At 36.3% G+C, this 27,894-nt stretch overlaps 1 protein-coding gene and 1 long non-coding RNA gene across 2 annotated transcripts in view; one reads left to right on the top strand and one right to left on the bottom strand.

Moving 5' to 3' along the window:
- Nucleotides 1–27,894, bottom strand: part of LOC143453429 (uncharacterized) — a 195,784-nt gene that overhangs the window by 109,542 nt on the left and 58,348 nt on the right. The gene's annotated exons all lie outside the window — the stretch shown is intronic.
- Nucleotides 1,357–27,686, top strand: LOC143451660 (uncharacterized). The gene is made up of 23 exons (XM_076952363.1): nucleotides 1,357–1,510; nucleotides 1,647–1,772; nucleotides 1,942–2,088; nucleotides 2,194–2,283; nucleotides 3,005–3,127; nucleotides 3,457–3,522; nucleotides 3,956–4,066; nucleotides 4,732–5,726; nucleotides 5,800–6,130; nucleotides 6,377–6,457; nucleotides 14,979–15,065; nucleotides 15,686–15,951; nucleotides 16,577–16,747; nucleotides 23,108–23,163; nucleotides 23,266–23,363; nucleotides 23,494–23,628; nucleotides 23,819–23,898; nucleotides 24,157–24,278; nucleotides 24,412–24,541; nucleotides 25,071–25,236; nucleotides 26,646–26,779; nucleotides 27,094–27,315; nucleotides 27,555–27,686. Exons 1-23 carry the CDS (start codon nucleotides 1,366–1,368, stop codon nucleotides 27,684–27,686), a joined length of 4,014 nt encoding a protein of 1,337 aa, XP_076808478.1. The 5' UTR covers nucleotides 1,357–1,365.

Below are 27,894 nucleotides of genomic sequence, written 5' to 3'. Positions count from 1 at the left end.
GGTGGAAGCGAGACTTCTCCGGAATTTAACTCAAGGTGAAATCAGGTTGCTAAGGAAATTAGGCGGCAACGGGGTTGCTCTGGAACGCAACTCTGGCACTAACGATGGTTCTACGGGAACTCCAACGGTAAAAAGTCTGCTGTGGAACTTAACTCGGCGGCAACAAGCCTGCTCTTAGAACTCCGGCGTATACGATGCTGTTTCCAGGACTTTGCCGGGAACAAGACTGCTCAGGAAATTCGGCAGAAACAAGACTGCCCCGAAACTCAACTTAGGTGCCAAGGAGGCTGCTCCAGAACTTCGGAGGAAGCGACACTGCACTGGAACTTAATTCAGCAGGATAGTCAGGAACTTTGACGGAAACGTGATTTCTCTGGAACTTTATTATCTAACTAAATTAGCGTTGCAATTTAGCATCAACCTACATTATACCATATATATATCATATTTTAGCTTAACTTAGCATTGGAATTTAGCATCAACCTGTATTATATCATTGGTTCTTAACCTTGCTGAGCTGAATCCCGTCAGTCAAGCTTCTGTGGGATGACATCTGCCGGACACTTATTGGTTGAAGTTGGACAAGTTCGAATAGACGCGAAGCGCACAGACGTGTTTGTGGGGATTGCAGCACGTATAATCATCATACATGTATACATAGTAGCATAGGCCGCTGAAATAAACCACGTTAGTACTTGAGCATCGCCAGCTTATACTAATTGACGGTCTTTTTGACCTGTTTGATTACGAATTAAAAAGGAACGCAAACAAAATCTTGCGCACTTTCCTGGGGTAATTAAACAGCTTTGACTAAATCTAATTTTAGCTTGGAGGAAAGAGCAACGCTGTTGGTAGCCTGGGATGCTCGTTGAATGGAAGTTTATAAACACTTTTGCCTTTATTTTGAATTTTTTGTCTCAAATCATAACCAATTGCTTCCAGGAACAGATGCTTCTTGACATCTTCAAATGCTTCAACGCTACCAAGATATGATACTTAGATACTTCATCGGAAGTAAATTGCAGAGTAGTAATAATCAAGTTGAACACTATCCTGAGTCAGGATGTGTAAAAGAATGTGATCTGGCCACCTTCCAAAACAGTTTATATTTTTCATTTAATTTCTTGTCGTAAACATTCTGCTAATGTCTGCCTTAAAATTTGGTAAACTAACAAAGGGTACAGGTCATGTTATTATTGATAACTTGGTTTCGAAAAACATTTTGAAAATTGATAAAGAATTATCGTTGTTAACAAAGTTTAAATTTCAAGTACACCTTTTCTGTTTTTTGAAAAACTTTTACGTCATCAACATATTTGACCAGGTATAAAACATAAGGTAAGATAATTACTGCAACGTTGAAGTATGTCGAAGCCAGAAAAGCAAAGATTGACCGAAGATAAACCTCAACTTGTACAACCTGATAACAATGAAGAGAGCTCATCAGGTGAAAGTGATGAACAACCTGAAACATCACGTGCTGTTGCAATGCAAGCGGGGATGCCTCATGGTGAGTTATTTGAGATTAAAACGATTAAGTTTTTGTCTTTGCTGTAATTAATAATAGGAACTTTTTGATGTTTTCCTTTAGGCTACATTTGATATAAAATAAATTTTGTTTTATTTTTCCTTTGCTTTAAATCCAGGGCCTGCAGATGCAGGAAATCAAGTCTTGCAAACAATGGAAAATGCTGAAGCTTCTCAGAGTGCTTTAAGTAGAATCGAACCAGGATTGATTGAGCTTGCAAGCAGAGTGGCTGAAAGCAGAGCGGGTAAGTTTTATTAAAACTAATTTGCTGAATAGGTAAGCACGCAATTGTCGTTAAATATTTAGGATAGAGCCTATTCACTATTTGTATTTTTTCTAATATGTTTTCTTTTTTTTATATTTTTTCTGCTTTTTTGCAAATGACTGTCATTGCATTTAACTGCGTTACGCAGGGCCAGTTATGATCATCAATGCTCCTCAATTTAATCTCCGCGATGAAAGACACTATCAAGATAACAGAGAATATAGTCAAATGGACATCAGGGATTCTAAAAATGTAACACCAACACGAGTTAAAGTGAAACAAACAAATCCTTTAGGTAAGCATTATAATACCGTGCAATTTTTCCTTGTAAAATTCTTCTTGTCTTTCATTATGGTATCACATTGTTTTTCTTTCCTTGAGTTTAAAAGATGTTTTATAGATTTTGCAAAAAGATCTAAACCAAGCATTGAGCAGCAGGATTCGGCAAATAATCCCTTTGATCCTCCCCAATTAAACACCCAACCACAAGGTGTAATAGATGTGCTAACGTTTGTTCAAAGCTAATTGAAATCGCTTCTCTAATAATATCGCTTTTGTGTTCAAGAAATGTAATACTGTGCAATAACAAACTACCTTCGAAGTATAGTAAAGTTTAATGTCTCTGTATTTGCTTGATTTGTAAATACATTCATTAATTTCTACTTTTGGAACACAGCGCACTTTCGTGCATGAACGAACACGAGCGGGGTATTATAGGTAAATTAACTTATGGATGTTTGCCTTATTTATTACTTAAAATCAAGAGGCCTTGCTCTTGTTTGTACAATTTGGTGCACCAGCTTGCCCCGTGCTCTTGTTCACTCATTCTATCTTACACAAATTGTTCATCTTAATTTGTGAGTTTTGCAAGGCTTAACTTTAAGTATTAGTTTCAACGCAAAGCTGGTTTCTGATGATGTAAAACACTCCATGCAACAGCTGCAAACACTGTATAAAAAATAATAATTTTTGTTCTATCACCTTTGTCATGTTCTACATTTATATCCGTCTGTAATTTATATCTTGACAAAGTAAAACAAATTTTGATCACCAGTTTAAAACTTTCGTTGGCAATTGAAATAGTTTAGCAAGCAACTGAATGTAACCACTTGCTAACTATAGGCCTACTTATAATGTGTATTAATTAAATATACGTCAGTGGTTTTTGTTACACGTGATGGTAATACACCTTTTCACGTGGTCATCTCTAGATCCATCTGATGTGACCCAACCAAAGCAAACGATCAAAGGAAATCCACAGGTTGAGCCACACACAGACATTTCAGAAGTGACCAATCAATCCAATGCTTTGAACACTGAGATACCTTTTACAAGTAATGATTAGATTATAGACCAAAAGCAATGAATACTGTTTGTATTGATTATGCTTTCTTTACTTAAATTACAAATTCTATAGTTAATTAAAATTCGAAACACAAGGTGTATATTCGATACGTTCAATTTCTGTTTGAATCTTATTCAAATACAACACTTTTCTTTTTAGAAAATGCAATACTGTACAATTAAATACTATCTTAAAAATACAGTTTAATGTTTTTGTATATGTTTTACTTTTGCAAACATTCATTGTGCTTATTTCTATTTTCATTAAACTGGTTTCAGTAACATTAATTTAGACACTTTAATCTCTGTTTTATTGCAGATTTAGGAAACGTTGCCAAACAACCAACAATATGTCGTGCAGAAAAAAAAATGAGTGGTGTATTAGGTAAATTAACTTATGGATGTTTGCTTATTTATTAACTAAAATTAAAAGTCCTTGCTCTTGTTTGGGACATGATTGGATTTTACACATCTGTTAATTCTGTTTTGTGGGGATGTGGGGCATAACTTTCAAGCGTATGTTAAAATGCAACGTGGTTGTTGATGAATAAATACCCCATACACCACTCGCAGACATTGTTTAAGAAGCAATTTGCTAAATGATCTGAGACGGTCATACCATTGTTACAGTCATCATTATTGTGTGCTGAGATTGTTTTGGCTTGTAATTTTCCATCTTGACAACATCTGGTATATTTGCAAATTTTCATGAAGATGTTAAAATCAACGGTTTAAATTTATATGAATTTTATTTGCAAGTTATTATTTGTTGCTTGCAACTAAAGCTTCATGCTTTATAAACTGTGTTCGTTTCTTAGAGCAAACCGGTTTTACGCAACCTAAACAACCAATTTCAACATCAACTTCACAAACGGCAACACCAAGTACCAGTCCCTCAGTTGCCAGTCTACCAACGACCTCATCTGCAGGTATGTTTTGGAAGTGTGCAACATTGCACCTTTTTAAAGTATTCTTTATACATCGGTTTAAAAATTTTACTCGAGTTAAGCCTATAAGTAGACTTCATAATATCACTCAGGTCAAACTCTGCCAAAGTTCTGTGTGAATATGCTTTTTTCAATGACTGTAGACAAAAAACAAATGCAAGAGCATTACAACGAAAGTGCAATGGGTATCGAACACTGGTTAAAGTACAACGAGTCAAGCGCTCTAACCGCACCGTCACCATCTAACCATGTAACCATGTCTAGTGAAGCTAGTGATTTAGTGATCTAGTAAAGAGATGTGACTTCCCTATTTATGCTGACTGCATGGCCAGCACACAAGTATGCATCCAAAGTTTGCTTCGAGAAAGCTCCATTTAAATGACATTTCTGTTGAAACATGTTTTCTTAGGTCCCGGCCTAAAAGTAATCGGTAATTGCACAGAAACATTTAGTGATATTTCTTTTGAAACATAACGCTACTTTACTTAGTATTTAAATCGCTATACCTTATGATTTGCCAATTTGCACAATATTAAATCAAAGTTTGGTTTTAGGAAACAATGCTTGGAACTTTGTAAGTTATTTTAGCTTTATCGAAGTAGTTGCTGATTGTTCATTAAAACTTTTTCTATTGTGTTATTTATTAGAACAAAGAAAGGACACAGAAAGAAGGATTAAAGAACAAGAAGCCATTGAAAAAGTCAGGCAGGAGCAAAAGAAACACCGAGAAGCTGATCTTCGGCCCCAAGCTGGCATCAACGTACCACTACAAAACATTCCTGTGGTGCATCCTAACCTTGCCGAAGTGACGTTTTATCAAGGAGGAGCAGCACCTGAGCAAGAAACATTTGTTGCATCTACTGATCACTTAAAGGGTATATCACATGAAAGAAGTATTGACTTCGATGACCTGGTGAAGTCAGACAAACGCTACACCGGTGTGATCGGGAACCCCGGTGCAGGGAAATCGACCCTGTCCAAGCGTCTTGCGAAAACTGAGGAGTTCACTACCTTTCACATCAACTTAATGGATTTACCCGATGATGACAAGCTCACTTTACCTGAGATGCTAATTAACATTAATTATCCTAATTTAGATGAGGAAACCTGGAAAAACGCATTTGAGTGGGTTAAAAACAATCAAAGCCAGTGTCTACTGGTTTTTGACGGGCTGGACCAGGCCGATTTCACATTTAAGAAGAAGTTTGCTAAACGCACTTATGACACTAAACAATCTGTGCAAAATATCATTGCTGGCCTTTTTAATGAAAAATACCTTCCTGGTGTTAAAATCATAATTACTTCACGACCTCATAGCATGCTTAATCTTCCCCACTCCCTACAACCAAACCGTAACATTTTTATTCGTGATTTGTCTTATGATAACATGAAATCACTATTTTACGCTTACACTGGTACACGTGCTGAAAGTTTGTGGTTTCAACTTTCTCAAAACGCTCCTGTTGTGTTTTCATTGTGTTACAATCCGTTGTTGCTTCAGTTAGTAATCGCAGCTTCTCTAAATCCTTCAAAAGATGTTGGAGAAATCACCACAACAACTCGTGTCTTTGCTACCGTTTTGGAGGGTTTGAGACGTAGTGATAACACACGGCACTCTGATATCACTGCGCTGATACAGCAGGTTTTCAGATTATAACTGGTCATTCAAAGCTTGTTGAAAGTATACATCATAATGTGTCTTTATTGCATTGCAGATTAGCAGGTTGGCTTACAATGCCACTAAAAAGTCAACGGTTGTCATTACACCGACCGAAATGAAAGAAGAACTTCTTTCAACTGATGATGTCCAGGATATCATAGTGGCACTTCATGCTTATAGTGGATTGTCACAACGTGTGTTTGATGGCGACCAGAAGTACTTCTTCTCACATCAAATGTTCCAAGAGTGTTTCACGGCTTGGTACTTCATTAGCCAAATGTCGCTGGCTGAATTTCAGATTTTTGTTACAAACGAGGCTTTTGCTGATGAGAAGTGGTCAGTCATTCGACGATTCATTTGTGGCTTGTTGATAGATATGCTCCGAGGTATGTCCACTTTATTAAACTGGTCATCTTAAGCACTAGCTGATAATTTGCTGTTGCTCAGCAATTACACATCTGCTTTAGAAGTAGGTGACTCATAAATTAAAATCAATGAAGTTCCTGAACACATTCGTTGATTCTTGATGTTTTGGCCAACTCTACAACAACAAAACATCGTTTTCTTTCTTTATAGCAAACTTGTTCTGTTATTGTATTAGCGTAACATGTTTTAACTGGTCCATCTTTAAGATTGTCATGGCAGAGGTCCAGTGTCGTCAACAAACATGCAGACAAGAAGCACATTTTCCATGAAAGGTCTGTCGCCATCAGGTTAGTTGATGTTCATTACGTGTCGCTATATAGGCCTATGCTTTTTCTATATGCTTGATTATGCTTGATTCTATTTCACTTTGAGATAAGTGTAACGCAATTATGGGAATGGTGGTGGATTGGTTTCTGACTGGCCTAAGCCAAGTCTGACTGTTTGACTCCGCTAATGATTGTCTTTGACTCCGTTGCGTTTACTGTCTCTATATTGCTTCTTAAATCAATACCAACTTCATAAAGTTTAGTTGTTATATTGTCCGAATAAGTTGTATCGAATTAGCAATATTTACACCATGATCCATCCCACTTTCATAATAATTCAGTAATAACTTCAATTTAGCAGAACAAGGGAAATAACTCAGAGAAGAGAGAATTTCCAAGAGAGCGATTCAAATCCAACACTTGTTTTATATACTAAAATATTGACCAATGAGCGAGTGCCAAATTAACTGCTATCACACGTGTACATGTGTCCATGTTATTCTAAGCTTTTCATCACAAAGAATTCAAATCGATTTTACACCAGTACAGAAAACCACTTGACACACTTACTACATCACATGTTGGTTTGAAACTACGATTGTGATTAAAGATACTAGAACAATACCTTGCTACCATAAACCACGTGTCGCATTGTACGTTATCTGAACGTTTTCAAGTACACTCAAACTTTACGCCGTGAAAACAATGCTATTTGAAACACTTCAATCTGCGTTAAATATGTCGGTTCAGAATTTCTTGTTTGAATAAGAGATTAACACGATAAATACGTCTGTTTTAACCTTTACTTAATTCCAGCCAGAGAGAATGCAAAAACCGCCTTTTAAAAGTGTCAATTATAATTTGATGATATCCAAACGCCACACAATTATGAAATGTCATAAGTTTGACTCTGATCTATGTGAATTGTACTGGTAATTTCAACCATCGCTATTTTTACATTAAAACTCTTAACAAAAGTGATCAGTTTAAGATTACTCAAGTGTAATAATGTAATTTCAAATTTATATCTACATTGCAGAAATATGTGTTGTAGTTAGAGAGAACCACTGGGTTGAGATTTTGTACAATAATATAGATTAGATAATGTTAGAAATTTGTTCAGAAAAGTAACGTTCGATGAAGGAAAAGTGGATAGCTTATTGGCATCCGTAGAAAGTCAATAGAAGTTTTACAAGATTTAAAGAGAATAATATCCTACCAGACCAGGGCTGTGTTATTGGTTTTGTTCATGATGCAAATGGTTTATGGTTTGTTTGAATTGATTTGAAGGTTACTTGGAAAGTAATTTTTATATTTATTATGTTGTCCTGGGTACTTTGTGTAGCTTTATTTCTGAGTAAACGTATTAAGCCTTTTATTTTGTTAAATTTTTTTGTTTATATTTAGTGGTTTGTCATCAAAAGATGGCCCAAAGTTTACCAACACACTTGTTAGACCTGATACAGACACAGTTAAAACCTTTGTGACTACCCAGTTTACACACCATTTACATAGAGTCATAGACACATTGTTTGTGCTAGAGATATCGAAATTTAAGTTAGTACCCGTACTTTGGTCGTCTACTTGCTAGTATTCAGACAGAAAATTTGTAAAGATTACAAACATAAGAAACAAAATGGCACCTCTGCCAACAGATCATTCCAGTTTTCCGCCATTACATTAGGAACGATTGCTAGGCATTACAAAATTGCAGTTAGAAACTGCATAGGCTACCACAAACCATTCATCAGCGTCTAGCCAGCAGCCAGCCAACGTAGGTTATTATATTTCATGTTCATTGTGCTGATGTGAGAAATTATTTGTTGTTTGGTGAGATACATAGCTACTGGTATAAAGGTTTAGTGGTCGTGCTAGTTGTTACCAGCAAATATCAACGTTATTTCTGTTGAGCACGTTTTAAGCCTTTTCGGTTTTGTAACTTTTTCCTGTTCATTGGCGGGTGTTAGTAAAAACTGGCGTACAACTGGTAACAGTGGTAACTGGCACAACTGGTAACTGGCAATTGGTGACGTCAGGAGGAAATTTGATGATGTGCCCAGTTAAAACTGCTATTGCGATAAAGGACACGGCTGGATCAGTCTACTGGTAGGCCGCTAAGAAACACTTGGTTACTAAGCACCATATCTTACTAGTGGACTTTTATTGATTAAATTCAAAAATATGCAATATTTTTACATTTAATTTACGCAGTTACTTGTTTTTTAAAAAAAAAGGGTTTATCTCGTACTATATAAAAACATAGACCTACATACCCATAACAGGTAAATTGAAAAAAGCAATTTGAAAGCGTCATCGTAAAAACATCGTCTAAAAAAACATAAACTATTGTGAAGATGTCGTCTGATTTTATCTGTTGCGTCATTCATTTGAAAATAATCAAAACAATAACAAAGTCACGTGATACATTCATTGTCCTTTTGATAACAAACCGATCTAGTCTGGGAACTGCTAAAGTTAACTTTGAAATTGTGCTTGCACGGTTTAACAGTTGTCAAAATTCTGTTGTAATCCAGAAGTAAGTAGGTTAATGGGAAGCTGAAATTGACACTATTATGACATTGAGAAAGGGAGCTTTTTCTGTCGCCGGAATAGTTAGGCTACACATCAGACATCAGCACCACCGATATAGGTTTTGCAAACTCCCAATATGTTATTATACAAAAAAATAAGCCGATGACTATGACAAAAAGCAGCTTTTATGTATGGTCTAGACTCTAGCCTATACTTAGTACTAATTTAAGACCAGTTGCTGGAGATTAATCCACGTTCCTGTGTATGGTGAAATCAGTGAAGAACCTGGCAGCAGGTAAAACCAGATAGGCTATAAGTTCTTGACAAAATAGCCTACTTGGTATAACACTCGGTAATACATACAGATGATAACAATAGAAAACTCATTTGGTTTCCAAAAATACTCCCATATGTCGATAAAAACACATCTTTATATGTATGCAGGTTGTTACTTCAGGTTAGATAACTTGAACACTATTACGCAGTTTGGCAGTGGTGGTCAAAGTAACCACATCAGTTACTTAAGTAAAAGTATTATTACTCTTAAGAAATTTGCTCTACTACAAGTATTGCTGTTCAAAACTACTCCATGATTCCTCATTGCTTGAGCCCAGCTTTCTGAGGTAGCCTTTGTGTAAGTTGCGATTGTCACGTAGGCCTACATTTTTTAGTTTGATTTTTATATAGTATTGCTCGAATTTAGAACTGTCCACCAAGGCCACTAAACAGGAGCAAGTGTTGTTAATGCCTTGTCCTTGCATCACAATGTTGAGGCACCAATGGGTATTGAACACGGAACCTGAGTCACATACATTACATTGCGAGTGGTCGAACCACTCAGCTATTTAGCCGATTCAAGTAGTTTAAGGAGTACCAGTACTGAGAGTTATCGATCTAAAATATGAGGTTGTGAAAGGACAAAGTATCAAGATCTTACTAAAAGCAATACAACTGCAGGAAAATACGTAGTCTTATGAAGCTAATTAGTTTCAGACATAGTTTTGTTCTTTGTCAGAGCATTGTTACTTGAAATTCAAATTATAGACTGTATATAAATGGTTTGTGCAGATGTCATTGCAAATGAAAATTACTGCAAATTATCTTTGAACTAAAACATTGACTACTTCAGCTTTCGGTAAACCTACTCAGGTATGTTACTTTGGTGTAAAAATTACTTAGGTAAAAGTACCCATAAACCAGACTGGAAAGCATGGAACTTTTGGACAAGATCTCCAGGGTGCAAGACATCTAAAATTAGGTTTACCTGGTGTAAAATGGTACATTTTGCTGGACATCTGGAAAGCAAAGTGCAGTGCCTGTGGGCTCTTTTTTGGGAAGTAAATAAATGTGAAACGTTTGGGTGCAGCAAACATAGTCTACAAAAATCTCAAGGGTGCAGTTGCCATGCGTTCCACTATGGCCCATGAACAAAACTACTTAAGTAGCCAAAGTAAAAGAAATTTATTTAAGTAGACCATTTAAGTAAAACTACTCTGTTACTGACTAGAACTGCACTTAGTAAAAATATACAATTGACAAAAAGCAACCAATTAAATTACATGAGTAAAGTGAAATTGGCTGCATTTTACCATAAAAATATGACTGGGATAATGGTTGAATATTTATCACTATTTGTTTTTGCTTGTAAAAGGTAATGTCAAACTGTTATTGCTACTTACAGTAGATCTGGTGCTGTTGGCCTAGTCTAGATTTATCATTAATCAAAGTAACCTTTCTGAACTGCTTTCTTTCTTGGTTTTATTCATTTTATATTTCACCGTAAATGTGTGGAGCGTAAAATTGTGCTGACACAGATGGTTGCAAAAATAGCTATATCTATGATAATGACAACTGCCACAAATAAGTCAGGCAATTGTGGCAAGGCCTCAAAGACAAAAACATGCATTCTGAGACAACATAAAGTGAAAGAACAAAGTTTTTAGCGTCAGCGTTTGGCAGGACATAAACGTTGTGTCACCGTCAATTTTAGTTAATTCTTCACATTACAAATGTTTCTAATGTTGTGTATATTTCAGTAGCCCTTGACTTAGGTTCTTAAATTTTATGCACCGGAGTCAACTTTATATTTGAGTAGATTATAGTAAAAAAATAATTAGTTTATAGAACTTTGAATTTTTAGCCTATGACAACCCATTTGTTAAGCGAATCGTTATGGTGTTAATAATGTTATGCTGTTTTTACAGTGTTACATTTTTTACCATTGTTGAGATAACAGGAGCTACTTATGGCCTTGAAACCACAAAAACACTTGAAATTATTTTTAGTAGTTCACATACATATTAACGTAAATATATGACAATCACACAAACAAACAAAGGATTGAGGAAATGAGAATGGAAGAAAGGATGAGGCACAGCTATCGCATGGCAAGAACAAAAGCAATGTGTAAAAGAGATATTTTTGGTAGCCCTTGCATGAGAAGTCAAGATGGACAGTTACAGATCCAGCTGTCAGATAGGTTGAAGTTGTGGAAGGAATATTGCGAAAAGTTACTGAATGAAGAAAACCTGTGGGATATCACACTAAAATCTAAGGAAAATGTTGGACCCGTGAAGGAAATCACAGTCCAGGAGGTTAGGAGAGCGATGTACAAAATAAAAATAGGTAAAGCAGCTGGTCTAAGTTGTGTGCCAATAGAAACAATTCGTCTATGTAATCTGGAGAGCATGGTGGCATGGTCACTATGGTGTTTATGTTTATTTCTACTGAAAATGAATTTTTCACTAATGTTGAGATAATTAGTGCTAACTATGCTCTGGGAAACAAAAAGAACACTTGTGACTATTAGTAGTTTACATGCATTACATGGTTAAGTTGCCTTAAATTGTTTGAATTTCCATTCAAATGAAGTCAAGTTAATGAGCTTTTACTGTATTACAATTGCTACACAAACACCAATACAACATTTTCTACATTAATTGAATGAATAGATTTACACATATCTATTTGGGTGGTATAAAGCTCAATATTGGGTACATTTATTTTCGCACATTGCTTGTAAGTTACGTGGCATTAACTGTAATTTGTGCATTGTCATTTCCACATCATTCAACACAGCCAGTCCATAAATGTCATTTTTGTGTTGTATAGTATACAAAACAGGCCTTACTAAGCATGAACCCAATGCAAGAACTGATAGTGGGCATTTTTTGCCAATTTGAAATAACTTAATGAAATAATATTCATAACAACGTTAACCAAATATAAACTCTTTGCAAATCAGCTCTCATCAAATCTTTGCTTTGTGATATGTTTTCACCAAGTTCACATTCTCTTTCGAGAAAAAGTTAAATAATAACATTGATAATTAATAACACTTCGAGAACAAATTGAGAACACTGTGATCTGCGATTTCTGTTTTGTTACTATTTCTGTTTTGGTACTAAGCAGCATGTAGCCCAAGTTGGTTAAATCACTGGCAATGGCCTAAGACCAGCCCTGACAATAAATATCCATGTTTAAGTTACATTAAGTGTTTCTTTTGTCAGTGTCTCATTGTGGCAAATGCAGCACAGAATACAATGTTTACTCTGTTTTAAGGGATAATGATGAACATTGTTGCAGTAATATAAACAATGTCCATTGCCAAATCATGTGATCACTGCTGATAGTCTGTATTTGTTACTGGAGTAAGAGTCGGTGGTTGACTTTTGGGTTGACTATTGATCAGTTTCAGCATTGTAACTGGTGTTATAAGCCGGTACTTAAACATAGCTTTTCATTGATTTTCATCAGTTTTGGTTTGACATAAAATTCACTCAGGCCTGTTGGAGTTTGATAGCATTTTTCTAGCATCACAAGGTGGCGTTCACGTCAAACAAATGCATGTGATGTTTGTGGATTGGTTGCCACATGAGATAGACATCAAGTTTGTTGCGCTTGTCTCTGAGGTTGAGTGCAGGTTGTGGAGGAATACTTCAGTGGCTGTTTTGCACATGAGCTGTCATTTTAAGAATATAAATTTCATTAAATTTGAAACAGAACAAATGTATTGCAATTTAATTACTAATTTACCAGTTTTTGTGTCACAGCTGGAAATCATTTATATTGCCATTTTGCTATATACAAGTATTTTGACACTGAAAATCACAACTAAACATACTAGCAGAAAATTAGAATAAACTAATTTGGAGCATAAGCACAGTTACAGTCATCTGTATAATACAAACGTTTATAATACTATAATACATGGTTTGGTTGCAATGTGTCGATTGTTTTTTCAAAAATTTGGTTTTGAAACTGATTCAGTACTCCTCTACTTATTATTGCAAAAGCAATTACAGCACTACTACTAAAGCAAGCAAAACCTGTTTCTGTTTGGTGTCTCGGCCAACAGAAAATAATATACCTCAAATATGGTTTAGGCTAACACTTGTGTTATTTTACACTGGCTGCCCCTACCAACTCATGTAAAAAAATGATAGCCACCAGATGGTGTGCTACACATTTATATGCAATAAATTTGGCTTAATATGACCACCCGCTTTATATGACCATGTTGATGTAGTCCCAAACTTTGCCATACAAATGTCTCTGTTTATTATGACCAGTGTTTGAGTATTACGACCACTTTTTCAATTTTATTCCTCCAATGTTTCTTTGTCAATTATGCAATGTGACAGGAATGAATGTGCCATGGGAGTTTTCTTTCGCACCATTTAAGAAATGTATGAGATTTTAGAAAGTTTAGTCAATTTGTTTCTGATTGTGTCGATACTGCTTGGTGTATGGCGCTGTATCAGGCTTGCAGCTTTTATTATTGTGACTATTCCGATATTGTGACCAAAATGGTCTGGTCTGAAGATAGTCATAATAAACGAAGTCTACTGCATTAACATGCAGTGTAATAATTTCGCTCATTTCTCTTTGCTAATATGGTATTAGAAGATAACTTTTACACGACCTCAGAGATGATTCCCCACCAATCAAGCATCGGTTATTGAACAAGACTTAGTACAGTTGGCAGAGGTGAGCAGTAAAGCGGTACTATAGTACCAAATTTTTTTATTGCGGTAGTTTATTCAGTACCGATACCATCGGTACTTTAAGAGAACAGTACAGAATCCCTGTACTGAATTACTTTTTCGAGAAATTTAAGTCGGTCCCAGTGATTGGTACTTTTAAAATGATTACTTGAAAGGTTTTCAGAAGTTTGTTTTTTAAAATTTCATTTTGATTAAAACTGGATTTCAATTTTAGTGCTTTTTGCTCTTTTTTAATCTACGAATGTCTAATAAAGCGGTATAGAGTGAGTTCGCATTATTTTTGACCTGAAGTAATCTTTAGCGGGGCCATAATATCAGCAAAAGTTGCACTTGTAACATGATCCACTGTATGAAAAGTAGTTCGGTACCGAGTACTGGCGAAGTACCGGACTACTTTTTTGAAATAATATCAAATACTGGAACCGTTGGTACATTTTTTGCCAAGTACTGTTATCGACAGTACTTTCAAAGTACTGACTGCCCACCTCTGACAGTTCGTGATCCATGTACTTTATAATAAAACGGTCTCATGCACAGTTTGCTTATTATTTAGAACAAAGCGTTGTATTTGTTATATGCTTTATAGCCGTTATCCTCTAGCAACTGCTCATAACATGCATTCAAAAAAGATTACTACAACCCATTTTTTTAGCATTTTATATACTGTGCCTATGTTGAAGACTACTGTTAATCATATTTGGATGAAAATGGTGTTTTCAAACTTTAGCATTCAGCAGCAAAAAGATCAAATATTTGTCTGTTTTATGAGCAATCATTCGCCCAGCTTGGTAAATCAAAAATGCAACTTCAGTGAATGGCAGCCAGTCAGAAAAATGCAAATTTAGCAAATCAGCAAGTAGGCTTATATGCAAAAAAATTGGCAATAGTTACAATTAGTACATTTCACTGCATTCTAGCCTATATTTTATTGCAAGCTATTTTGTATAGGCCTAGACTATATTTGCAACCTGTTAGTATTAAGCTTCATAATAATTTATTTCCAGATGTTGCTGAGAAGAGGAGGATTTGGATAGAAGCACTAAAGTCACAGCTGGTACGATTTGAGAAACTGCAGTGGAAGGATTGGTATGGTAAGTTTATTTTCTGACTTTGTCCTAAATCTGCAAATAAATGAATAAACTGCATGTGCATGTTATGTATTTTTGCCATAGACAAGCATTAGGCCTATAAGCAGCAGAACACACATTTATGTTGAATTTCAAAACTTATCTTTACTTGGCCTAGTACAGTAAGGCTGCTGGCAGACTGGTGGTGATGAAATTTATTGAAATGATATGTAGCCTATTTAGCCGGGAAATATTTCCACATAAACACTGGTAGATTAATACAGCAGCCTACTAGGCCAAGTAAAGGTAAGTTTTGTAATTTACATGCCTATTGCAAACATATTGCCAGTGCTAGTGTACAGAGCCTAGCTTAGTAGGCTGCCGGTGATTCTGGTGAAAATATTTGCCGGCTAAATAGGCCACATGTCATTTAGATCAATTCTGGTTGTTGTATTAAGTTTATCTTCAGTTTAAAATGACTGCTTCTTTTTTTAATTCGACCCAAACAGATAATTTTAAAGAAAAGTAAGTTTTCGCTTTCAACTTGACTTTGTTGCCTAAACATGAAAAATTTCCGTCTTAAATTTATTTCTATAACGCGGCGAACTACAACCGGTAAATAATTAACTAATATGTTTGTTTAGATGAAGACGACAACAACCGCAGATATATTTCGCTTTTATGCGAATTAAACGAATCCAGCGACATGGAACTCTTCAATATGGCGTCACACCGCTTTTCAACAGAGATGAGTCTGAATGATTTGAAATTGTCATCATCAGAAGTCGCGATCTTTTGTGACGTTTTAAGGAAACAACAAAAGGAGTTAAAGAAGCTTGGTCTGAGCAGCTGCTTCTCCCCTGGTGATGTGGAAAGATTAATTTCGGCGATCTCTGAGATGCCTGGAAAGGTTTGACGATTTATTCAACTTTTTATCGTTTGCTTAGAACAGCAAAAGACGTCATAATGAATTGTTTACATTTGTTCTTATGACGTCATAATGGCTAGTACGAAGATATTTTTCAAGGCAGTTTGCTGAGATTACTGGGCAGTGTAGGTCGGATATTTTGTGCTAATTTATATAAAATTGCAGAATAATTTTGTGACGGTTTAGTGATTACTTGAATCTACAAGGAATGTGGAATCTGCGATAAACTTGGTCGCTTAAAATTCCTTCTTTTTAATGAAAAAATGACAAAATTTTGTTGGATCAGTTTTAGCCTGACATGTACCGGTTAATTTTTGGGTCAACAGAAAAGTTTCATTTTATTTAAAACTGAAAATATTTTTGCAAACTTATTATCAGGATTTGTTTCTTCAACTAATACTCGATACCGGTTTTAATTGGCCGCTCAAAATTATTTCTATTTAATTCAAAAACCAAGAATTTGTGTTGGACCAGTAGGCTAGGCCTAAATCTGACCACGTGGTGCTGGTTAGTTATTAACCAATTAATGGTAATATTAACTTGTATGTAGTAATATATTAGCTGCATCAATACACCAGGTTGTAGTTTACAAACATTTCATCTGCAGGTAAAAAGGTTGGACATCGGTTACAACATAATCAAAGACATTCCAGGACCAGAATTTTTCGCTAAAATTGAAGATGATCTGGACATGATTCGTTGCTTCGGAGGTGGAAGAACCGCAAATTCGAGCGAGATTCAAGAAATTCAACTCGCCCTTGACCAGCTTCATGACTCGGTATTCTTTATATCTCGTCATGTTTGTGTCAACTTGAACTTTGCACAGAAATTTAATTTTTAACCTAATTTTTAATTTATAGCGGTTGCGAGTTCGTGTTGGTCTTGGCGTCATACTCACTTCGCGCAATCACTGGTGACGTAATAATGGTAAGTAGGTTTCATTTTTAAACAGAAATACATTATTTACTAAATTTTTATAAAAATTCCTTCCACACATCGATTCACTTTTATAAAAGGAATTGCGTCGTGGCCGGGATTCGAACCACGGACTCCTGCGACATCGAGCGAACGCTCAACCCGATGCGCCATCTACAGATTTACTAATTCGTTGATGAAATTGGTTTATATTTGTACATAAACTAATAGTGATGTCATAATTATAATTGTTAGACATGTTTATTCAAATAAATATTCACTGCATTATGTTAAATGGTGAATTTGCTGTAATATTTCAGATTTGCTGATTTTTTGTGATTTGAAATATCCAGAGTGAGTTTTGTGGAAATAAAATTTGTTGTAAGACAGAAATTGGTTTTGTGTCAATATTTTTAGCATCACATTTCTGCCCAAGCGTTATAAGTAGGTTTTTATCATCGCTAATTACTTTGTAGGGTTCATCCCTAAATTGTCTATATCTGCTCAAATCTAATGCGACTAGTACTATGACTTGTAGGCTAAAGCATCCGCCTAGAATGCTGCCTATACCTTGTAACCTATGATTAACAGAACTATAAGCTACCAAAATTTTTATATCAACTTGAAGCAGACAAATAACAGCAGTAATAATAATAATAACAGCACGGCGTGTAGTTGTGGCAAGACATCAAACACACAGAGTTATATCAGGGGATAAGCTTCCTGCTGCAACTTTTGCTACGAGTTGTTCGGCTTGAAATTTATGAATGCAGTCGCTGTTATGCGTTCCTGAGATGCGGAAAGAAACTGCGTCTTTGCTTACACTCCGTGCTTATGACAACCAGGTTAGCAAGCAGTGACGTATTTCGAATCGCGTTGAATAGTGGTGAAAATTGTTTTAAAGCCCGCTTTAAAATACCAGCGTCTGCCCACTGTATGCCCCTATCAAAATGCGGGGAGTGAAAAAGTTTTGCTTGTTACGCTTCATAAACTGCTTAACGATTTGAGATGTACTGCATACTCTATTACATCTAGCATTCGAACACGCTCCTATTCTTTAGAAACGATCTCAAGAGGTCGCTCTTGTGTCAACGTCGGAACGGAACCACGCCCGCGCTCCCTTTTAGGGATTATTCGCTTTTCGCTCTTTTTTTGCACAAGTAACGCTAGGTTTAAGGACTGCTGTAAGAACATCATTTTATGTAGTGACTAAAAATTATAGCTTTGAGACTAATTCAACAACAAAACGGTGAAAAAGATACGATTTAATACGCAACACAATGCACAGCAGCACGTCAGAACTTTGTTTTAGAGGTTTGATATAAACGCTTTGTTTTTAAGCTGACATCATTGTGTCGAGAATCGTAAGTTTGTCGATGTTGTGTGTGATCTACTTTTGCATGAGACGCGAAAGCGATATTTATCGTGGGCTTTGTGCAATCTGATATCACTTTAACAACTTAGCAGCGTCACTGCCGTACTTTCATACTTGGTTTATGGTTGTAGCGATAGTCATTAAAGGACGGTTATGACGACACGACATCAACATCGTTTTCTGCTATTGCCCGGCTTTGAAAAACGGCAAAGTGGGCAAAGAGCCGAGTGCAGATGTCGCATTTCAATCGTATTTACGCAGAGAATTCATACAGATAAAAGCTATCGATGGTTTGTGTGCATAAAATGTACCAAAAAGTAGTTTGCGAAATAACGTAATTTGTACCAAACGTTTGTAACAGGAGCTCCGTTACGTGATTACGTACGTTGCGTAGTTATTTATAATTTCGTGCAACATTAGCGAGCACACACACTTGGTATAAACCTATTTAGATGCAAATAAAAACTCTCGAAACTCGGCGGGGTCCTGGATGCATAATAATTGATAAGTTTGCTTTTGTAACACCTCAAAAATTTCCTCTTTCAGTATGAGAACTCCAAAGACATCCATTGCGGAGCGGAAGTATCGACCAAAGCTTCTTCCTTTTATGTGAGGTGCAAAAATAAAAAATTTTGCGTCCCTCGCGTTTTGGCCTAGATGTGTTACCGGCCTTTTCTTATGCTGGTTCGAATAGACCTGCAGTTAAACTATAGAATTGTATTTGATAAAATAAAGGGTAAAAACAGGCACGTCTGCTCACATCTCAGGCAACGGTAGAGTGACACGTTCGCCAACTAGCCAGGCGCAATTACAAACATCAGCGCCTCCGGCCGAAGGCAGAAACACAAGGCACGTCAAACGAGCACAAAACACGTAACAGATGGTCAACCAGCCTTTAAGCACTTTCAACTTTCTACGAAATTCAAAATATGGCTTCGGGAATGGGGCGATATTTTCTGCTTTAGCGCAGGGCGGCTAAAACCTAGGTTACGCCGCTGTTTCAGAATAACTATGACGTGGTGACAATGGAGCTCCACGATTTAAAGTTGCCTCAGAGCTAAAACATCACATCATCATCATCATCATCATCATCATCTGCCAATGGCTTATTGGAGTCTGCCTCGCGTCTATCGTAACAAAGCGACTGCTTTGCATGTGGTATACACATGATGACGCGTGATGACGCATGACGTATAGGCCTACACAGTGGTGAAAACAAACCGGAACGGTCCGGAACACAGTTCCCGCAAATGAGTTATTGCAGCTACAGTGTACCTGCAAGGGAGAAACGCCAAGATGTCAAAAAGTGATAAGTCAGTTAGTTAAAGTAGAAAGTTAAAAGTTGTGATACGAAATGAAACAAAATTTTCCGTGTAAAGTTTTTAATAGATATTTGCACCAAACGTAGTCACCGTTTTATAAACCAGCTCAGGACCAGAATTCTTTTACTCTCAACGACCGTGTCAATTTATCTTACTTGTTGTCTTGTTTTTAGCACCTCTTGTTCAAGAGTTGGGGAACCCCCTTTTACGAAAGTTGTGACATGTCCCACCTTGAAAATAGGTCCTACTCCTTGGTTATGGCTGCATTTAATAGCGTCAATATTTTGTTTCTCAGATAAATTTTGGAGTCTATCATGACATATGTTGCAAACACAACACTTCTTGTCAAGATTTTTGAGATAATTAGCGCATGGTTATGCCTGCATTTACTAACGTGGCCTGACAATTATAGCAAATATCACAGCTACCGCCAACTAACGGCTAATGCATTCCAGCTGTCAGTTATAGTAAATTCCCGCCCCACACAGGAAGTATTTAGACCTAAATAGTTTTAGTAAGTCATATCATATAGTTTGGAAATAATATAATTAGGGGAGCTATTAATAGGAAAGGAAGATAAAATTTTTCGAGAGGTAGTCTGCTCAAAACATGTCGCAAACGGCCTTTTATTAAAACATCAATTGCTATTCTTGCACTTAGTGCAGAAGTGCACCGTCAGACTTTTGACAATCTGTAAATTCGAAAAAAGTTAATATTGTTGGAATTGGGGAGGAATTTGTTTGACCGTCAACACAGCGTTGGTTCTGGTGAAAATCCAACACAGCGTCAACATGCGGGGACTAAACCTACAATGAGTCTGTTACCAAATGAATCGTTACTTAACAATAAGAACGAACAACAACGGGAAGTTTCAGCCTTTCTACATATTCATGTTAATACGCAATTTTCTTGTAAATGTTTTTTTAAAATATTGCATTTTATAGAAAGTTGGTTGTTGATTTATACATAGTTTGATGTAGGATCTACTTGACGTCAGAGGCGGTATTACCAACGCACCTCGCAAGGATTCAGTTTCTCGTAAGTGACGCTTTCACTCACAAATTCCTTCCGAGTTGTACCGGAGTGCTTCTTGGAAGGATAATGAGGTTTAGTGGCAATATTAGCAGTAATATTTACAGGTTCCTCCTGACCCCACTTAAGCACATTGCAAGGAAGTAGGCTGCTTAGGGAAATATAGGAAAATAAAAAATATATAGATAGAAAATATATAGATATATAGATATATATAGATATATAAATAGATATATATAGAAAAAATATAATATATGAAGATATATGACGAATGCTTCAAAACAGTTGTGTCTTTGGTGAGGTTAACAGAAATAGATAAATCAACATTAAAATTCTGTCCTTTCATAACTTACAAATTTTCCAAAATCGTTATGTTTAGCTGCGAGATTTTTCTAGTGGAGTAGAAGAATGGTTTTATTGCCACTTAATTTCCCACAGTATAAAAGAATCTAAAAATACAACACTTCTACAGGCTTTTTTCTACACATATTAGCAATAATATTTAGCAGTAATATTAGCAGTAATATTTAGCAGTAATATTAGCAGTAATATTTAGCAGTAATATTTAGCAGTAATATTTACAGGTCCCTCTGACCACATTTAAGCACATTGCATGGACGTAGACTGCCTATAAATGCAAGACTTCTACAAGCAAGTGCGGACGAAATCTGACACTAAGGCGTTAAATTAACCTCGCGATAACTTTCGTACTGTACCTTATGACTTTGTTTAATTTCCTTCTGTAATTTTCACTCGTAACTGGTAAAAAAATAAACTTTCCAGAAGATAACAGCAAACGAGCTCTTTCATAATTATAGGTTGAAAAGTTCTCGTTTGCAATAAGAAACTTACAACTGGACACTCAGAAATTGTGGTTTATAAAAAAAATTTGACTTAATTGTACAAAATTCCATGCAGGTTTTGAAGATCAAGATTTACTGACAGGATTGAATTATATAATAATTATAGGTTGAAAAGTTCTCGTTTGCAAGAAGACACGCGCAATTAGACACTCAAAAATCGTGGTTTATTAAATAAAGATGACTTAATTGTACAAAATTACAATCCCGGTTTTGAAATTTAAGACTTTTTGGCAGGATTGCAAAAAGACAAATGAATAGAAACATGGCTTTATTGGGTTATAAGTGAATACGGCCTCGAATTTACACTCTAATTGGATATACTCCAACTTCAGAAGAAATGGCATCGCGCAAAATTAAATTTTCTTCATAATGTAGTTTGCCATATGCTTGGGTAGTCAGTTCAGTGCAGGGCTGTAGAGTGACGCGGTGTCGTGATGGATTTATAAAACCACCCGCATTGATGGAGCCTGCCGTGTTTATGGAAATCTCTGCTCAGTTGTTTCTTTTATGTTTGCGGTCTGTTGTTTTACTCGAGCTTTTAATGTTAGACTTGCTTGTTTCAGTCATGACTGTTTTCACTTTCTGTCTTCCAAGAAAGATTTATAAGTTAGGCATAATGAAAAGTTTATAAAGTCTATGTTATAGCCATATAAAGTCCGTATGTTGTTGCAATAAAAGCAACAGTTGTAGTGCGAGGTGTCTGATTTATAACCAGAGCAGAGGATGTGTTCAGGAATTAATGAGTATGCTTTTATTAATAAAAATAGTTGGGATAAAATTAAACAAATTTTGTTCGCTTTTTTCTGCATCAGCTATAGGCCTGTATAAGAATACTTTCAATTAAGAGATTGTTCAAATAATGACGTCATTGACAATGATGTCATTTTCGTAAAAATGAGCTTTCAAACACTTCCAGCAGTTTTGGTTTTCTTGGCCGCACAGGTATTGAGTCAAAGTACAAGATAGATGATAAAATATGACGTCCTATGCCTATAACCGAGTGTAACTTGCATTTTGACGTTGCCAAGTAACTAAGCAATGTAGAGTTTTGCTGTTTATCAGTGTAATTATGACTTAACAATTGCTGTAGTTTATAACTCTACGTTTGTTTTTGATCAATCAAACTTTCCACCAAAACAAAACCGCGCGTGATTTTCTGCTGCTAGTTTACGACGGAAAAGTTTTATCAGAGATTCAACAATTTATCTTCAACCTTTTAGTAACCATGAGTGTCTTAATGTTTCATTAAGTCTGCCATAATGTTGGCGACTTTGACTAAATCTTAAAATAACTGTGAAATATTCAGAGCGAGATATAGAATTGATAGTAATAAAATTGTCGTTTATGAAAGATTTTTCAAATTTTATTCTGAAATTAGTAAAACTAATTGAAATTGAGTCATTTAAAAAACTAAACCAGAAAAACCTGTCGTTCATTCGAACTGAAATACGATTTAAGCCGCGATGACGTAACAAGCATCGGAAGTAACGTGGACTATGTATCACCTCTGTGAGAAAGCGAGTCTTCTTTTCTTACGTCACTTTCAAATATCAACAACACTTCTCGTGAGTTGTACAGAGTTGATTGACTTTTAATTTTTGTATTTTTCGTCACTTTTATCCTTTTCTTAGTTGATGGTCAGTGGAATCACTTCAACAAATTTGGACAAAATGTGTGCCAATCATAGGTAATCGCTTTATATCGAAAATGATGTCATAATAGTTTTCTGTGACGTCTTATTTTAGCCGAACATGCTACTACTGTATTTTGTATTTCCTATTCGACCCAGCAAAGAGCCCCACGATAAAGAAATTGAGTTTCTGGGAGAGAAACAGACGAGTTGCGTCATCATTGCCAAATTCTGTCAAAATTACACCAAAGTACCCGGTAATACTATGACGAAACAATTTCTTGTTTCAATCTCAACTCACAAACACGGAAACAATTTCAATTTTTCACAAAACTAGAAATACTCGATATTTCCACAAAATTCTTACCTTACTTTCCTTTGCTAAAGGTCACTGCCCTTACGTCAACACCCACGTGACCAATATGAATCCCCCGGATGTCTGCTTTTCCCAGACGCTTGGTGGCGACATTGCCTACACGAGATGTTTTAAGAAGCTCGATGGAGTTCATTACAACAATTCATGTATGAGGGTTTTAACCTGGACGACATTAAGTTATTTACAGTAAACTTTTTATATTCTCATTGCAATGGAGCTGCCTATATTACTGTTTACAAATAGATAAACTTAGAACTTTATATGACATTTGGTAGCCTACAAGGTTATCGATGAAAATAAATGGAACATTTATGAGTTACTTTCTTTGAAATCCAGTTAACGCGACTCGCAAGTGTGAATCAGACGGAAGATGGTCTCGCATTAATTTTACTGCTTGTCGTCCCATACCGGCCTTGGTCAGTTCTGCATGAATGCGTTCACATAAAAATTTTATAACCTGCATGGATAGATTTAATAATTCCAGAATAACAACAAATAGAACTTACATTCAATTAACTTTAAATAAATTCAATCTGGAATCAACAAACTTTATCAACTTATATGATCAAGATTGCTTGCTTGTTTCGAATTATATCATTCAATACTAACATCGCTTGGGATGGGATAGAAATTTTTAAATCTAAAAATTGGTTTACACGATTTTTAAATTTCAGAGTGACCCTGCCGAAAATTACGTCAATACCCATCTCAAGATTTTCGTCATGATAACTTACGTAGGCAGGGGACTTTCCCTCTTCACATTGGTCATCGCTTTTTTACTCTTCTGGAGACTCAGGTACATCTATGGCGGATTTCATCGATTTTAAAACAACGCGATAACTCGATTTAGAGGTCATTGACCCCGTATTCTTTGATCTCAGTCTTAGCCATTTAAGACCTTGAGTCATAATTATACTTTGTCTTCAAAGTAAATTCAATTATGACCTAAACGTAGTTTGGGAAAATTCACAGCGAGGTGATGACGAAAATTCGCGGCTTTACGCGATGGAAGTTCTGCAACGATTCAATTATAATAAACTGGTTATAAGAAAGTGTATGGTTTGTATGTTGAAAGTTAAAAGACTAATGTGAGAAAAATATCTCTTGCATAGGGAGGACTCTATCGCATAAACTCTATGCTAACACTTTATACAAAGCATTAAGTGAAGTCCAATTCTGTTGTTCTCTTGACAAAAATAGGTTATTTCGGCTTTATTACGGCATGCATACGTCATTTTGTTTACGTCATCACGTTGTAGAAGCATCCGGTGTTGGAGAAATATCATTCATTGGAATCTTGCTACGTCGCTCATTCTACAAAACGTCATCTGGTTAATTCATAGTTTCTCCAACAGCTACCAAACAAGAAAAAACAATGAAGTATTTTGACGTAATTAGTATGACGTAAACGATATCTTATGCTTACCACTACTCTTACAACGAAGCTAATTAGAATGTTTAAGTTTAAGTTTAATTACAAATTTACGGTTTATTGTATCGACATTTTTTGGTAAAAGAAATATCTTTATATAATATGTGCAAGTCTGCACAATTGTTTATGCCATTTCTTCTTCACACAATCGCCCAGGTTTGGTTCCAGGTTCTATGTCGCGTCCTGGCCGCCATCTCCATCTACTCTCAAGTGGCCACCTACTGCTGGATGTTCGTGGAGGGCGTCTACCTTCACATGATGGTGGTCATGGCTTACACGTACGACAAGTTCAGCATAAAGCTATACATGGCGCTAGGTTGGGGTAAGTCAGGATTAATTACAGTTGCTTTGATCAATATTTCGATTCCCATTTTACGAGTCGGTCGGTTTGAAGAAATAATTATTCTTCATCATACATTTATTTATTTTTGCCAAAGTTTGGTGACAGCGTATCATGGTCACGTGGTAATATCAACGCTACCTACACACAAAGTTTATATTGTGATGTCAGATAAGTCCATTGTTACCGCCATTGTCTTTGACTTCTACAAAATCCTTTCCAAACAACAGACTTAGTCAGGTTATTTAATGTCATTTATGTCACGCAACTTAAAAATGGGCCGAATATTGACATTCATCTTTTATTGGGTTCGCGTTTCCAGTACGCTGACATCCTACAACTTGTCCCAACTCTTTTTATTGCGTTAAGAACGTTTTGTTAATAACGCTGTAGGAGATAAAGGAGTCTTTTGCGTTTTTATACGTGATTCTGAGATGTTGCATAAACCAAAGCTTATACCTGTTTCATTAAGCTGTTTTATCAGATATGTTCAGCACAAAATTTCATCGAAAATATGTTAATTACAGTGGGACCTCGTTAATCCGTACCCCGATGAACCGGAATCCCCGCTATCCGACACAAAACTGCCGGGAACGGATTTCTTCCTATACATTTTACCCCTTTAATCCGGAAACCCCGCTGTCCGACTCCGACACTAAAGTTTCGGAACAAATGTGCTAAATCAATAGCAATAAAATCCGATAAACCGGATTATTAACAGTTAAGCGAAAATGATTCACGACTGTCCTAATACACTATGTTAGTTTGTTGACGAAACGATTGCCGATTATCTACGCATAATAACGTTGCGGTCTTTATTGATTCAAAAGTACAGTACTGTACAGTATTTTAGAAATGAAAAAATAAATTGTTCATCAACAGTAACAAACAACGCTTCCGCGGTCGCAAAAAAATACGTACATTACATCGGTTGAGTGCGGCAATCTATTGAAGACATACTGCTGCAACTCAATCGTGCTATCAGCTTTTGATATCGCATTGCGCAAAGATTGGAAACAGGTCAAAGAAAGTTCAAGACAGTTGGTCCCACCGGAATGCTTCGCCACGCAAGAGCGATTTGCAACCGAATGTTCGTCACTTGGAGAGCATTCGTCTTTAATACGGTGGTTCTGGGGTTCGACACTGGGTCGGATCATACAATGAATATAATTTTATTTTAGTTGCTGTCCAGCCAGAAACTGGGCACTTATAATTGGAGTAAGGTGCATACTGCGTTTTGAACACGGTGCTGCATTTGCAAGATTGATTGATTTTTAAATTTCCGATAATCCGGATACCCCGCTAAACCGACATTTTTTGACGAAACGAAGTGGTCCGGATTAACGAGGTCTCACTGTAATTACTAATAACACAAGATGGCTATGACGCAGGCACACCGATCCCAATCACAGTTATATGGGCGGTGCTCAAAGCAGTTTATGAGGACAAAGAATGCTGGATGCAGAACCCGACAGATACCTGGGTCGAATATTTCTACCAGATTCCCATCTTTGTGTTGTTCGCGGTAAGTTTTTTATGACGTCACATTATAACAATGATCAGAATTAAGTATTGGGTATAGCAGTCAGGATCAGAACTACCAGTCGCTCAGAGTAACTTATTTGAAATAATTTTTGCCATCTCTTAGTAAACCTGAAGAAGAAACTTATGCTTGCGAACGCTCGTGTAGAAGAATCAAAAACAAAGTTAACTTTCAGAGTGCGACCAACTTATATCTTGTTTTTATTTTACTATCTACTGGGTCAACACGGTTCATCAACCATCAACCAAGTAATTTATGACGCTTTGGAATTAAAACATTTATTTCCTTCTAAACAGATCAACGCGTTGATAATGGTGAATGTCGTCCGTATTTTGGTCACTAAACTCATCAAGCAGAACTCGCTGGAAAGTGCAGTGACGTATTCAAAAGCAGTGAAGGCGGCTTTCTTTCTCTTCAACCTTCTTGGAATTACTTACATCTTGTTTTTTCTCAGTCCGGGAGATGGCGCTGGTGAAATCGCTTTCTTTTACGTCAACGCCATCTTTCAGTCATTTCAGGTGAATTTGTTGATTTCTTCGATTGTGCGGTCAGAATTGTCTTTCATGTCCAATTTCCACCTGGCAGCTTTAACTACATGTTTTACAATCGCTAACTGCACATAATTGCGCTTCTCTAACTTACCATTTGTGTATTGACGTCATAGCACTCTGACGTTTCACTGACGGAGCCATAAATGTTTTGATTAATACATTTCTGACGAGTTTCAAAGAACTTATTGTTTTCCATGACACGGCAGGGTTTCTTGGTCTGTTTGATTTATTGCTTGAGCAACTCGGAAATTCTGAACGCGGTTGGAAGGAATTGGCGGAAATGGCGTCACAATACAAGAGTGCCCTGCTTCGAGAAAGACCTCCGTGGTATTGGCTGATGTTTGATCTGCAACTTATTAAATATTTTTTAACAAATGAAGGTTTCCCCCATCCAGCCACAGATCGAAGTAGTCATGTCATTAGACTCATTAGTCATTACTCGATTTGATCGGCCTGTTTGGCTTATGACGTAACCATCACATATTAAAGCATGATTATGACTATATTTAGTGAGACGTCACTCGACTCGATCCATATCACCGACCA

Source organism: Clavelina lepadiformis, chromosome 4 (genome assembly GCF_947623445.1).
Source record: "Clavelina lepadiformis chromosome 4, kaClaLepa1.1, whole genome shotgun sequence".
NCBI classification, from domain to species: domain Eukaryota; kingdom Metazoa; phylum Chordata; class Ascidiacea; order Aplousobranchia; family Clavelinidae; genus Clavelina; species Clavelina lepadiformis.
Note: the sequence above shows the minus strand (reverse complement) of the source record. Positions and strands in the feature narration are given on the sequence as shown.

Bases quoted from the DNA above. Each gene is read 5' to 3' on its own strand.
- LOC143451660 (XM_076952363.1), top strand. From the start codon at position 1,366: ATGTCGAAGCCAGAAAAGCAAAGATTGACCGAAGATAAACCTCAACTT. The intron at 15,066-15,685 runs GTAAGTTTATTT...ATGTTTGTTTAG, and splicing joins GCAGTGGAAGGATTGGTATG to ATGAAGACGACAACAACCGC. The intron at 16,748-23,107 runs GTATTCTTTATA...TCCTTTTCTTAG, and splicing joins TTGACCAGCTTCATGACTCG to TTGATGGTCAGTGGAATCAC.